This window comes from Toxotes jaculatrix, chromosome 2 (assembly GCF_017976425.1).
Source record: "Toxotes jaculatrix isolate fToxJac2 chromosome 2, fToxJac2.pri, whole genome shotgun sequence".
Classification (NCBI taxonomy): Eukaryota; Metazoa; Chordata; class Actinopteri; family Toxotidae; genus Toxotes; species Toxotes jaculatrix.
The window spans coordinates 13,141,909-13,156,013 of NC_054395.1; the positions used below are offsets into that span (position 1 = coordinate 13,141,909).

The 14,105-nt window shown below is 42.0% G+C and overlaps 1 protein-coding gene across 7 annotated transcripts in view; it reads right to left on the reverse strand.

Moving 5' to 3' along the window:
* The window catches only part of ubr4 (ubiquitin protein ligase E3 component n-recognin 4), a 49,974-nt gene that overhangs the window by 12,213 nt on the left and 23,656 nt on the right, over positions 1 to 14,105 (reverse strand). For 5 of the 7 annotated variants that reach the window (XM_041066673.1, XM_041066655.1, XM_041066637.1 and 2 more), the window contains 35 exons: positions 13,714 to 13,947; positions 13,391 to 13,561; positions 13,072 to 13,254; positions 12,645 to 12,803; positions 12,155 to 12,307; positions 11,805 to 12,032; positions 11,517 to 11,674; positions 11,212 to 11,386; positions 10,873 to 11,074; positions 10,416 to 10,579; positions 9,867 to 10,083; positions 9,160 to 9,376; positions 8,500 to 8,532; positions 8,171 to 8,234; positions 7,909 to 8,043; positions 7,362 to 7,536; positions 6,997 to 7,128; positions 6,775 to 6,896; positions 6,538 to 6,649; positions 6,113 to 6,243; positions 5,416 to 5,593; positions 5,123 to 5,227; positions 4,444 to 4,581; positions 3,782 to 3,950; positions 3,300 to 3,504; positions 3,111 to 3,224; positions 2,475 to 2,684; positions 2,226 to 2,375; positions 1,894 to 2,121; positions 1,602 to 1,680; positions 1,244 to 1,486; positions 894 to 1,062; positions 496 to 640; positions 323 to 408; positions 133 to 220 (listed from right to left, as the gene is read on the reverse strand). In XM_041066673.1, the coding sequence (XP_040922607.1) occupies positions 133 to 220; positions 323 to 408; positions 496 to 640; positions 894 to 1,062; positions 1,244 to 1,486; positions 1,602 to 1,680; positions 1,894 to 2,121; positions 2,226 to 2,375; positions 2,475 to 2,684; positions 3,111 to 3,224; positions 3,300 to 3,504; positions 3,782 to 3,950; positions 4,444 to 4,581; positions 5,123 to 5,227; positions 5,416 to 5,593; positions 6,113 to 6,243; positions 6,538 to 6,649; positions 6,775 to 6,896; positions 6,997 to 7,128; positions 7,362 to 7,536; positions 7,909 to 8,043; positions 8,171 to 8,234; positions 8,500 to 8,532; positions 9,160 to 9,376; positions 9,867 to 10,083; positions 10,416 to 10,579; positions 10,873 to 11,074; positions 11,212 to 11,386; positions 11,517 to 11,674; positions 11,805 to 12,032; positions 12,155 to 12,307; positions 12,645 to 12,803; positions 13,072 to 13,254; positions 13,391 to 13,561; positions 13,714 to 13,947 (5,472 nt within the window). The remainder of the gene's footprint in view (positions 1 to 132; positions 221 to 322; positions 409 to 495; positions 641 to 893; positions 1,063 to 1,243; positions 1,487 to 1,601; positions 1,681 to 1,893; positions 2,122 to 2,225; positions 2,376 to 2,474; positions 2,685 to 3,110; positions 3,225 to 3,299; positions 3,505 to 3,781; positions 3,951 to 4,443; positions 4,582 to 5,122; positions 5,228 to 5,415; positions 5,594 to 6,112; positions 6,244 to 6,537; positions 6,650 to 6,774; positions 6,897 to 6,996; positions 7,129 to 7,361; positions 7,537 to 7,908; positions 8,044 to 8,170; positions 8,235 to 8,499; positions 8,533 to 9,159; positions 9,377 to 9,866; positions 10,084 to 10,415; positions 10,580 to 10,872; positions 11,075 to 11,211; positions 11,387 to 11,516; positions 11,675 to 11,804; positions 12,033 to 12,154; positions 12,308 to 12,644; positions 12,804 to 13,071; positions 13,255 to 13,390; positions 13,562 to 13,713; positions 13,948 to 14,105) is intronic. The other 2 variants (XM_041066681.1, XM_041066645.1) reach the window with 1 other exon arrangement.

The following is a 14,105-nucleotide window of genomic DNA, read 5'->3' on the forward strand; positions in this document are numbered from 1 at the left end:
AACAGAAACCCATAACCAAAGCAAAAGCTGTTCAAAGTTGTAAAATCTTGCACTGGGATTCTGTTAGCTAAATTTCTTGTGTCCTTTTTGGCTACACACTGTGTCCAATAATTGAGGTTGTGTTGCACATACCGAGAAGGGAACCTCTGGATTGTTGCACACCAAGCAGGGATCACTCTCCAGGTAAAAGCCATCAAACTCCACTAAACCTGACAGAGTGCTGCAGAAGAAAACACAAAAGATTACAGTTTTATGTAGATGACGCACACTGCTTGAAATTGCATTCTTCATGCTACAACATCGCAGGCTTTGGTAGACATACTTGTAGATGTTGGAGTTGGGGTGATTTGTCAGGATATGGTTCTGTGCCCTCAGAATTTCCACAGCTTTCTGAGAATACTCCTTCAGCTGGAGCAGGAAAGGGACAAAATTAGAACGATTTCAGAGATTTATGAGCACTATCATTATAGCACTATGTGAGGCCTTCAAACAAACCTTTTTCTCTGTCTGAGGGGTTTTGAGCGAGAAGTATCCAAGCAGGTCGACAAACTGGGCAGCTTTGCGGCCATATGCAGGGAGCTCAGGCCAGATGGCCCAAGTCAGTTCCAAAAGCAGCTCCTGCTGAGATTTATTGGAGTTCCTGCGGATAGATTCAGATGTCAGCAAACAGCCAAGGTTATGATTTCACCATTTAGTCATTTAGTCATGCTTTTAGTCCCGAATTAATTCCATTGTTTATAACTTTTTGTATTATTGTTGTACTGGTCTACATTTAAGACAAAATATTAACTGAGGTCTGGTTGGCCTGGACGTGTGTGTGTGTGTGTGTGACAAAATAATAGTATGACAGTGAGAATAAAGTAAGCTGACTGTGAAGTGTGTTTAAACAGTACCGGTAGATATGAAGTGCCAAGCAGTGGGCTTGCCAGCGCACAGCTGATGAGTTTGACTCCAGTAGGAAGCAGCGCAAGAACTGGATGAGTGTCTCCTTGTCTGCAAACTTGTTAAGCTGACTGACCAGACCCATACACAGCTGATCCTCCTGGCTGCCAACTCCATCACCTGTGGACAGTGCACAAAGATACACAGTCAGGACACTAGCATCTACAATCTATTTTTAATACCCAAATGTCCTGTTCAGGTTCTTTGGGTGTCTTGAGCCTCTTCCATCATTCAGTGTGGGCCATCTAAACAACCAGCAATAGTATGAAGTATGAGAAAGTCTGTGATGACGCTGCCTCACCCTCTTTGTCTTTCTCCTTGTCCTCTTTTTTGCTCTTTTTACTGGAGGACTTGCTCTGAGAGGACTGAGAAACTCCTGTCTGTGCAGCACTACTCGAGCCGCCTCCTGAGAATGATGAAGAGGAAGAGGAGGAGCTGGCCAGCACTTTACTGCCACACAGGGCACAGGAAAGCAGTTGCAGCAGTACTGGGGACACACCCTCATCCACAAGGAAGCTGACCTGGAGCAGGAAGTACAACACAGCTGGACAGAGAAGAGGACAACAGATAAGAGGAGAGACAAGAGAGGGAAACAATGTTAACGGCACTGGCCTTAAAAGTTTGTTTCCAGTTACATAAACTGATCTTAAACAACTTACAGTCATCCTTCATGCAGAATTTCTGCCAGTTGATTGTCCTCTGGGTGGCTATTTCAGCACAAGCTTTCAGATGTTCCATCTAAAACAAGAGAAACAAGTTAGAATTAATCAGAGGACGTTATCCAAAAATATCAGTCCTTACAGCAGCTGACAGAAGTATCAATTTAGCAGAATATGTTCGCTTACTAAAACAAAAAACAATTCAGGACTATGAAATAATTTATCTCCAGTACACAGCATACAAATGCAGCTCTGAGTCACTAATCTTAATGACCGTTCAGAGGACACTCACCAGACTGATGAGTGTGTCATACTGTAGAGCTGAGCCAGACGTGGCTGTGACCACGCCAGCACGGAGGAAGATGCCCTGCTCCTCCAGAAGCTTCTTGATGCTGCGCACATGGGAGTCAAGAGTGTGCAGATCCCGCAGCTGACGATATTTTTCCTTAGAGCCACAGATAAACAGTAACAGCTTTCTGACTTGCCTCCTGACAAACGGTGTCTGCTGGATCATCAGATACTGAGGAGAAAAGGGAAAAAAAGAATTAAGGAATGTGTTTATGTCTTATCTGAAGACAGACACTTAAAAGGAAAATCCCACAAGTAATATATTCAACAGCTTACTTCAGACAGGTAGTAGAACCAGGAATGGTCAAAGACTGGAGGTGGGATACGAGGGTTGGTGTCTGCAATCTTCTTGATCTGATATGGCAGCCGCAGCACCATTTCAGTCAACAGCTGAGAGTAGGCTTCAAACACATCAGCAGCATGCCCCTATTGCCAGGAACAACACAGTGAGTTTGCATCTACATTATGTACGAAACAATCAGATTTCAAGTTATTGTGATAATGAGGTTTCCTGTTATCTGATACCTTGACATATTGGCGTAGGAAGAAAGGGCTCATGTCTGGAGGAGAGGAGGCCGTGTGTGGGCGGAGGAGCTGGCTGGTGGTCACTGGCTCCTCTTCACCCTGTTGGCTCTTCCAGAACTCCAGGAGAGACTTGAGCACATGAAGACAGTAGTCAATGGCACCCAGGCTAAGCAAGGCAGTTGCTGTGGCGTTGGAAATCAGGGACGATGACTGGAAGAGAGAGAGAGGAGCAACCAGCAGCTGTCAAAATTCATGAAGTACAAAGTACTGTCTACTTAATTTTAAGTACCCGTGAAACTGTGTGCGTTAGGCTGGATAAATTCTGTCATACAGAATATTACATCTGATTAATGTGATCTGCAGCTGCATACTGTAGGTACTTTAAGATGGCTTTGAAGAGACAATACCTGACTTGAACACACATGATTATGTTTTTTCCGATATTTCTGGCTGGTGTCTGGTGTTGAATTATCTACAAAAATGTCATGTATTGTCTTGAAACTCCTGCTGGAACTTTCATCTGCATCTAGACATGTTTATTCTGGTACTGATTTAAAATTATATATTAAATTAGACACTCTGATAAACTTCAACAGGATCTACAAGAAGAGCATTAAGAAAAGAAAGAGGATGTACCTCAGAGGACGATTTAGAGCCAGACTTGGTTCGAGACATAAAGACACTGAGCAGTCTCATGATGACCAGGTGAACCTCATTGATGGAGCTGCGCTCATTCTTCTTGGACACATCCTGCAGAGGAACAACGTGGAATCAGTAAAACAATGACACAGCAAGCCTGATTCATCACAAAGAGATTATGATTACCTTCTTGTGAATGCCAAGCTCAGCAATGAGCTGTCCAAGCAGGTCGTCCAAGGCGCCCTTATCCTTTTCATCCTCACCATCCAGGTCAGAGGTCAACATGAGGATGACCTGCATGTAAGGTATTGCCTGGACTCCACCTACATTGTGGAGCTGAGAAAGATGCTGAAGCAAGCGCTCCAGTAGCATCAGACGAACCATGTGCAGCCTATCAACAAAAACAAAATTTAAAAAAAAAAAAAAGTTAAAACATTTTTATTTTTACACCTTAACTAAGTTCACCATATTGAGCGTAATGTGGCATTTTTAATGACAACATCAGCTCCTCAAAAACAAATCGCTTTCCTTGCCATGGTCAAGCTGCTACCCATGGAAGAGGGAAAGTCTCTTAACACTTAAGAGGGCAGACATTCGTCGTAAGCAGAGGTTAAACTTGAACCTTCCTACTTAATCTAAACTCCTCATTCACATTCAGACTGTCTGACCTGTTGCTTGTGTGGATGTCTCCCTCGGTTTCTCCCTCTCCCTCTGAGCCTTCGCCTTCCTGCTGGGCCGTGGTGGTGCTGATGGCTCCAGTGCTGGAGCTCACACTGCCTGGACCTGCAGGGTGGCCCTCCACTGCTGTGTCTCCATATGCACTGCTGCGTCCTGACACTGTACACATGCATGCACAAATACAACTAAGCAAACTGGAAACATAGTCACATATAAGTATTAAGATTCTGTTCCAAAATGATAAAGTTATACGTGCTTTTCTGAAACAATGACACTTAATTTATTGGTGAATTAGTTATATGACAGATTATGGGGATATCATAACCTCAAACTGAGGCAAGGGGAAAGGGAAGGGTGGACAAAGTACCATGTATGATGATCCGTAACCTAAAAACTATTGTATTAAGAAGGTTATCAGAGCTTAAGAAAAGAAGAGTGTGAGGTCCAATATTTTTTAAATGGTCTGAAAATCGGTCTTCAAACAGATACAGATTGATATCTATATATTTAGAATCTCAATTCAGACGTGTATTTAACATTCTGAATATAAGTCTGATATTTAAAAACCCTAACCCTAACCTTAACCCTAAAAAAAAAGTAAATATCTCGCATTTGTGTTCGGGGTCACTGTTGTTTTTCTGAAATCACCCACCACTGTGCTCCCCTGCTACAGAGTCGATTGCAGAACCTCCACTCTCTGAGCCCACACTGCCTCCATGCTCAGCTGGGGAGGTCCGCAGTGTGGAGCCATCAGTAGCAGCTGTGCTGCCCTCATCATCTGACGCCGGGGCTGAAATCATAGCAATAGCTGTAACAGTAAATACACCACGGTCATCTGGCCAGGATACATGATCTTAGTTTACACTTGTGCACTAACAATACAAAAAAAACAAAAAAATAAAAACAAGCAGCACATTCAAAACATTTCAACCTGCCATTATGGGTTGTTCTTTCTTCTGTTCAATCTATTTTGGACATTGTCATAGAAAATTATAAAGATTATCTTGACAGTGAGGAGCTACCTATATCTATAGATATCTATTGCCATATAGCTAGTAGAGAAACTGTGACAAACTAAAGAGGAAAAATTACTGTTTTAATTTCAAAACTACAAACTAAGACCACAAGCCATGCAACAGATTAAATTATGAGGTTTAAGGTGGGATATGATTAGTATTCGTGCAAATATTGTTAGATTTTGGCAATTTAAACATAAAATTATAACAATGAAAAAATGTAAGCGCCTCATGTTAAGGACTGACTAGATAATGTGAAGTTGCAGTTATTAAATCACATATGATCACATGCTGTCATGGAGGTGGTCTTATTACCTGATGCAGTGGTGTCTGAGAGGGTGCCTGCGTCCAGTGAAGAGGAGCTTGGGGCCTGGCCGGACAGGCCAAGGCTCTGAAGGCCAAGGGCACTGCTGCTACTGCCTAAAAATGTCAAAAAGTACAAATGCTAACTAAACATACTGATCACCAAAGGTAGTTAAGTTCATTTTTTAGGTTTAAACAGCTGTATCCTTAATAGCTGAGAACTGTTTCATCACAGACGGGGGACTCCCAGGCATGATGGGTTGCCATAGAATTATTTCTTTATTTTGTCATTTCTGGCTACTTACCTTGTTGATCCTGCTGAAGGCTGAGAGCGATGGCAAGTTCTACCATAGTTTCATCATCTGCATCAGGAGGGATGTCCAGCATGGGAGGGAAACCCTCGGCTCCAGCCAGCAGAGCCTCCAGGGGAGATGGATTTCCATTGTTGACGTTCTCTGCTGTCTCCAGGACCATGGACTCAGACTGTGGAGACAGAAAAGCAAAGGCATGGTATTTATTAATGCAACGTGTATCTTAACATAAAAAACAACTCAGATTCATACTTGAAGACAAACTCATATGCCAGAGAAAGAAGATCAAGGTTCTTTATTAGCAGCTGTGCCATTTCTCTTTGCTGGGTGAGTTTATTAATGGTCTATATGATGCATTAACTATGTGATACATGAAAAATTGGAACTATTTAATCATATCAATATGATCAATCAACAGCAATGCACATGGTTGATTTATGAAATGCAGCTGGTGAGGACCTATTAATTATTGTAATTACAGTTTTTCTATTGTTAAATCAACTAAACCATGTCCATTATCTCATGCTTCATTACTAAGTGTAGGATCATTCCAAAAAAGTCCATATGATATTTCAAATGTGTTTATTATTTCTGTGTGAAGACTGGGTCAGCCACTTTGTTGTCACAATGTAAACAATGCAGGAGTAATGTCAAATACAACCCACAGGCTGAATTGCCCCTCTTTGCTCACCACCATCTCGAAGTCACCATGGTCCACTTCACTCTGTTCCTGACTCTCCTGTCTACCCTCCTCTCCTCCAGTCAGCACTGATGACTGCATTTTGTCGTCTGCATCGTCATCGTCATCATCATCCTTGTCTCCTGGTAAAGGAAATGATTCAGGTTTTACAGAAGTGAATCCACTTGTGATTACAGGAGCCTCAAAAGAGGTTTCAACTCTTTGTTTAGACATTCAGTGTGTTTTATTACACAGAGCAGGCATCAAAGGTGTATACTAAACATTCAACAAACTGTGCCTTGTAATATCAAACCATAAGAACTCAAAAGTTTTAATACTTAACCCCACAAAATTGCCTCTAGTTATCCAAGATTTAAGTACGTCTACTAACAAACAGTATAGACTTTGGTTCTTTCTTAAAGCCTGTGCACACTTACCCATAGGTGTGTTGGAACGTGGGGGAGACGGAAGGGTCACATGTCGCCGTTTGTTTCTTGGTCTAAGCACTCTGATCAGAGCCTGCTTACAAGCAAAGCTCACAGAGGTGTCCTAAAATTAGATCAAATGCACAGTGGTTACCTACTGATAGTCTGTCTATATTCTGCCTTTAACTACAGAAAGTATCAAGAATTCCAAATGAATTATGATTCTACTGACACAGGTTTCATACTTACAGGGCATAGTAACATCTGCATGTAGATTTTGGAGGCCACATTGATGTAATCCAGTTCACATGTGCAGTATGCGTGGATGATGTCCACCAAGGCATTTACTGTTGCTTCCACATGAGTCAGGCCTTAGGGGGAGAACAAAATATGTTTACTCATGATCGACTGTCTACATATTTACGACTTTCAATAATTAAAAAACTCTGGAGTTTGAATGTTTGCTTTTACCGGGCAGGCAAGCAGGAGCAAGAAAGGCGTTCTTTGGTTTGAGGGCATGAAGCTTCCAGAAGTTATTCATCAGCTGTGTGATGAAATTGCAGTTTTCGCCATCCACATGTTTTTGCCCGTCTTCTGTCATTTCTGGATTAGGACAAGAACATGAATGACTGCTATCTGGCACTTTTAGATTATTTAGTCTCCAAACCGCATACAAAGTCATTTTAACCAACTGTGGTTTAGAAGAATTTATTTTAACACAGTCTGTAAATCATTAAATTATGATTACAGGCAGTGTAATCATAGAAATCATTTACATATAAAATGTTATTCTCTAGTTTTGGTCAACATTCGTCATCAGCCGAACAGCCTCTTACCAGAGTCATGGTGCAGTGACTTAGTTTCTGTGAAATGCACCAAGTTGTTGGGTCTCATGATTGCAATGGAGCGGGCAGTGATTACGAGCCTTTGGAAGACATCAGGGTCGAGCTCCCTCCCCTCACGGCTGCAGCTGTTTAGGCACTGCACTGCATTACTCAACAGGGACTGGTCCTGATGAAAAGAGGCAAGTAACCGTCACATTAGTTCTTCATAGATGATGTAGAGGATGAGCACATTTAACACCAACTAGGACTGACTGATTTCGTCAGCGCTGACTACGCACTATTCAAATTTCCAAACAATCTTGGTGGCTTACTTCCATCATACATGACACCTTCCTCACTCAAGTACTGCATGTCACATTTCTATATCTGAACTTTGATTCTGAAAATGAAAATGATTTCACTACATTTTGGAGGATAATGATGATGGAAGTGTTACTGATAAAGTACACAAATGATTTTACAGGATACACTGCAACACCAAGTCCTGGGAAAGTGTATGATTTTGGTTTAGTCTGACACCTGGGATTTTTTTTTTTACCTTGTGGTTGTGGTAGGCAGTACGACTAGTGTGCAGGCTGGCAAGAAGTCCCTTGGTCTGCTGCTGCACACCTGCAGGGGTCGGCATGGACAGGAGTAGAGTGGCCAACTCTAGTGCTGCAGCCTTATTCTTCTCCTACGAAGAGTTAAAGGCACGCAGTCAACAATGGAAGATAAGACAAACAAGTTTAACACAAGATATTTCATTCAGACGTGTTTTTACTTTTACAAGGCATCAAAGAATAAAATCTACTTCTGTTTACCTTCTCACTAGAGGAACCTACTGCAAAGCAGCTTTCCAAAGCCTCAAGGGAGCTAACCACCAACCTGAAAACAAGAAAGAAGATCAACACTGCTGCTACTGCAGGTTTTACCTTAAATCAACCAAACAAAAAGAAAATCTCAACTTGTTGCAGTCTGTGCTATTCTAAATGCCAAAACAACACTGAATGCAAGAATAAGTGTTTTTTTTTTTTTTTTTGTACAAGCGTGGAGATGGTGCATGGCATGTTCACAGTCTCAGGCATGGACACACAAACTGGCACACATGCACAAAACCATACAAACAAGCAGAGAAAGGGCAGTTACTAACCGGTCCAAGGTTGATAAGGACTCAGTTTCACAACTTTTTATTGTATTTTTGGGAGCAAAAGAAAAAGAACAAAAAAAAGTGTGAGGATCACGGAAAGAAACAAGTGAAATTAAATGATTCAGTTGAACAAAAGAGAAGCATGCAAGAAAAGATGACATCACGATAGCCATGCACTAAATACTCTGAAGAGAACCAAACCCCTGTTGTTAAAACTTGAGGCTCACCCCAACAACTCCTGCTACATCACTGGGCCCATGAAGGGTAAAGATATACTAACAGTGATGCATATTAATAAAATCTATATCTATCAAAATATGCATTTTTTTTTATTCTAACATCCATATATATCATAACATTAAATTTTCAGGAAAGCTATTTAAGAAATTCAACCATACCAAAATCCAAGATTATATTAAAACAGTCCTGCTCACTGACTGACCCACAATGGTCTCATACACCCACAGGTACTAAAAGGTTAAATCTCACAGTGTAGATAAAAGATAGTCTAAAAGCCACGAGCTGGGACATTATCAAGTCAAAGACATGGTCACACAATCTCATCAGATCATTAGTGCAGTTAAGTGAACTACAGGGGATTGAGAACTGTAAATTCCAACAATTTGTGTTGGCCTTATGAACCCTAAAATGGAAAGTCCGTACCTCTCCAGGACACTGCCGCTAGTGGTAGTGGGGGTTGCTATGTCTCCATCAGAGGCGCCATTGCCCTGGTTGAGGTTGGGACTGCAGACATTGTTAACCGAGGCAGAAGAGAAGTCCTCTGGTGGATCCTCAGGCCAGCCAAACTGCTCCTTGGTTTTACCGTAGATCTTGATTGAATCAAGCATTGTGACTCCAGCCGGGTCCACAGATGCTCCAACTTTAAAATAAACAGGAAGATTTGTTAACTGTCTGCAGGGAACAACTTAGTGCAATAACAATCATCATTTGTTTATACACTCATTAACAATTTAATTTTGCTGCAAGAACTCCAGTGGCACAGTTAGTATATGCTCGTTTTGGACAAAAAAAAAACAATTTAATATTGGTGTTTTGGAGAAAGCTGAGAATGAACAACAACAAAACATTTTGATGGTCATTCAATGAGTTTCAAACTCCAGCATTGCTTTAAAGGGTTTGCCAAACCGATTTCATTCTGACATACAGGAATCTTGGTGTTGAAAGGCTGGATGCAAAATACTAACATTCACAGTGAGGTGAGTTTTCAGTGTCACTTCTTTGTTGTTAAATTTTGTAACTTACATCAATGAGCTACGAAAATCACTGAAATGATTTCTGAAGTAACTGGTAATCCGAATAACCACCACATGCAACCAGATATCACACTCATTTCACATTCTTCCTCTTACTAAAGATGGACAGCTTCTTGTCAGCCTGCAGGGCCTCCTCTCTGGTGAAGGGGAAGTCAAACCAGCGGGCTCTCGTCAGGTTTATCTGCATGGTGCGGCCGAAAACCTCCACATAGGAAGGAGCCCTCTCTATCGCCTGAGTGCCCACCTGCACCCGCATTCCCGTCATTACCATGGAACTGTTGTTGTTGACCGCTTCCACTGTAAATCCCCCAGGCTAGGAGGAAACAACCAGAATCACGACAACCTCTAATTAAGTGTTTTGCATAATTTATCAAACACACAACAATGCAGCAACAGTATAGACATGTTTAGCTTGTATGACCTCCATTTTAGCAGAGCTTTAAAAAGCTCCACTGTGAAATGGAGACTCACATCTGTCCCGTTATTTATTTAGTGTACTTAGTTTTAGCTGTTAACAGTGCTTTTAATGTAAAATAGCAAAGAATAAACGCACAGATGACAGTAGTAGTTTACTACATAAGACAAAAGCAGAGCAGTCTCTTAAGAAATGTTCTAACACAAATCATTTTGTTTAAATGTCCCTACCTTTGTGTTGGCGACATACATCCCAGTTGAGTTGAGCCTGTGTTTGATCTGCTGTCCATTGTAGACCTGCAGCAAGTCATTGCCCCCAAACTCCACCTCTGTTAGCTGCTGGTTGTGTTCAAAGAAGTCCACTGGAAATGTCACCTGGCTGGAGGTCCGCGTGGCTGAGAGCAAAATCATTACATTAAAATCTGAACATTTTACAGGGACAAAGCATATGGTATGTAAATAAGGAACTAGCAAACACAAGTTCTCACTTTCCTGACATCGGTTTTTGAGTGACTGCTTATGAATCAGTTCCTCTACAGGGCAGACTGAGAATTATCCTGAGAAAGCACTAAATGTATTTAGAGAATTTTTAATGAAAATTGGCGTGTGTTATTCCTCTGTGTTGGATCCACTTGCTTATGGCCCCTGATGACTGATAACAGCTGTACTTTATTGGCCTCAAACTCACTGGTAGCAGCTGCTTTGCGCTTTCGGACAGGCTTCATAATACTGATGCCACAGCTGGGCTGTAGTGAGGGCTGGAGCCAATAAGAGGTGTTGTCCACATTTGCCATATAGATTCGCAGGCTTCCATCTTCACAGAGAAGAATCATGGTAGTGCGCTGTTGCTCATTACTGGCAGTGTGTCGGATAGCTACCATGTCTTGAATCTGGCGAAGAGAGGTGACAAATGAATGTTAACCTTAGGAAACAGCCACAGAAGCAACCCCACAGATGACACTTTTCTTCAGGAAAAATATATGGTTTCTATGTTTTAACCTGCTAGTGTGTGATGAATGTCCATTACCTTAGCTTTGGCTGGCAGAGTTTTAATCTCTTGGATGAGGAAGGTGTCGGGTTTGACCATGATGACCAGAGGTATGCCTGTCGTCTGCTGCACACAGCACACCAGGCCTGGGTGGTTCATGACCTCCGACCACTGACACAGAGCAGGTGACATCTTACTGCTGCCTCCATTAGAGCTAAAGATGGCAGGGGGACAAGAGAGAGATGGAGACATAGTTACCTCTTCCATTTACTCATTACATTTCCCAGATCCAGTGCAGTGCCAGGCAAGTGAAGAGACTGTATATGGTGTGGAAAAAGTGTTACCCTTTGATGTTGATGGGAAAGAGCCTCTGCACGTCGGTGGTGCTGCGGCTCACTGTGGCAGCGAAGGACTTTCCCTGGCTGTAGCTGAAGAAAAGCATCTGTAGCACGTGGGAGTAGTAGACCGACACACCACCCCCAGCTACCTGGCCGTTGCTATCCTGGAGTCACAGATAGAATTTACCTCAATATGGGAGTAATGGCAGTAGTGTTGACCTTTTTGCTGTTGATGTGATAACGTTCTGCAAAACATCACAATTATTATATGTTCGTGGCCTAAGTCCCACTTACCTTCAAGTCTTCGTGGTTTATCTCCAAAACATTTGTGACATAGAAAGGCCCGTGTTGGGCACTGCTAGATTCGTCCATGATCTGGGTGTACATGTAGCCTGCTGAAGACATGATGACGATAATGTTCTTCCCCTCTTCATTGAAAAGGAATGTGGCATCACGGATCTTGGAACTTGGGAGCAGGAAGTAGTACATGGGACTCAGGGCATCCACTGATAAGTCATATATCTGTTAAGCAAGGGAGACAAATAAGACATGTAGTAACAAATGTTTTTTCAACATGGACAAATAATATGTTAATACCTCTAACTTAAAAGTACATACAATATTCTTGTTCTATTAATGCATACCTTGACAAAGTCGGCGGTGATGATGGCAAGTTCAGTCTGAGAGCCTGGTAACCAGATAGCTTTGATGATGAAGTTCCCTGTAGCCAGCTGTGGGTGCAAAACCAGATGGTCTGACACAGATCCTGTGCTGCTGAAAGTTAGCACATGGCAGTCCTGGGGGAAAAAATGAAAGAGAAACAAGGAAAAGACAGTCAAATACCAACAGTATCTACAGTAGCGATTCATTTGCAAAAAGAAATTCTCTTGAATATTCTTGCGTAACTTGCAGGGCTACCTACTAGGGATTCTACAATGTCTACTACTTGGCATACTACAAATTAGTTGTGGTTTCTTATTCTCAACTGAAAAACACTTACACTTTTCCATTTTTGTACATTTTCAAATTAAATGTGAAAAAAAAACTAAAATAAAAACAATAATATAATAATATAATAATATATAATAATATAAAAACAATAATCCAAAATGGAGAAAAAGATGATTTTCTGACCTTGAGGCCGCACACAGCCAGGTAATCTTCATTACAAGGATTGCCTGTGAGACTGAGAACAGTGAAAGGGACTGGGGCAGAGGCCAGACGGGTCAGTGTTAGTTTCCTCTTGCTCGAGTCAGCTTGCTTCAGGAGAGTGGACAGCTGCAGAACTGTTATCTGTCAAGCAGGAGATAGGGAGAAAATAGGTTATGGGGTGTTGTAACAGGGAAGACACCGCAAACTGGTGAAGAATCTTAAGAAAATAAACACTAGTTGAATGATTTCTTATACATACAATTAGAACAAAAGTAATCATTTTAACTTGAAAGAAAACCAAACAGATATGCACATTAAAGCGGGCAGAAACAGATATTATTTGCAACTATTCAACATTAACAGAAGTGCAGTTTTATTTGCTGGTGTAACAACAGTCTTGCCAATCTACCTTTCCCTTTTCATGGCTGACTGCAAGGTGCTGGCGGCGGCCATGGGGAGAGGACAAGACACACATGGCAACACGGCGTAGGACATGAGCGCTGATGAGCTGGCGTATAGTTTGTCCCTGGTCGCCACTGTAGTTCATCCTCACATTCTCAAAAGCCCCTTCCTGAGAGCCCAGTGTGGGCACCTGAGGAGAAAAGCAACAGTTAAGTACACCAAGTCAAAGAGGGTAAATAATTCCCAGCTTCTGTTAAGGTTTAAATAAATGATCAAGGAACTGAATCATTTTCCTAACCCCTACAATTTCTATATATAAAGCATACCATTAACTGGTCGGTCATCTCCACGCTTTTGTCCTGAGTATGCAGTTCATTGAGGGCTTGCTGAGCCCGGCTGCTGCTTCCCACTGCTGATGCCTGCTGAAAGTTAGTCTGGATGGCTTCCATGAGAAACATGAGCATCTCCAGTATGACTGCTGCAGTGGATGATCCCATCTGCCATGGAAAAAGAGAGCCAGAAGTGTGAGTCACACGATGTACGGTGCTGAGCATGTAAAAGAAATCTTAAAGGTCACTGCTTTAAGAGACACCAGACACAAACAGGGACAGTGATAAATACAGAAAAGATACAGGTATTTTTTTCTCACCACTTGTGCGAGCAACTCTTCCTGGCATCCCTCAATGCTCTTGCACACACTGCTCTTCTTAGGTCTGTCTTCATCACCAGGTTTGCCATCACAGATTGTGACCTTGCCCTTGTCAGAGGGTGAGGCGTTCTGGTGGCGGATAGCACTCTCGGGCATACGCAGTTCACTCTGGAATGCAGATGACTCTTTGAGGGTTGAGCCCATGCCACTGCTGGGGCTGCGTTTAACCAAGGCCTGTTGATGATATAACACAAAGCAGAGCAGTGAGAACAGCAACAGTGTCCATACACACACACACATGCACCTTGAATATATACTTGAATACAGCACTTCAAATTCAAGCTTTTCGCATAAGAACATCATCTGTAACTTCTTTACAATTAAAATAACTT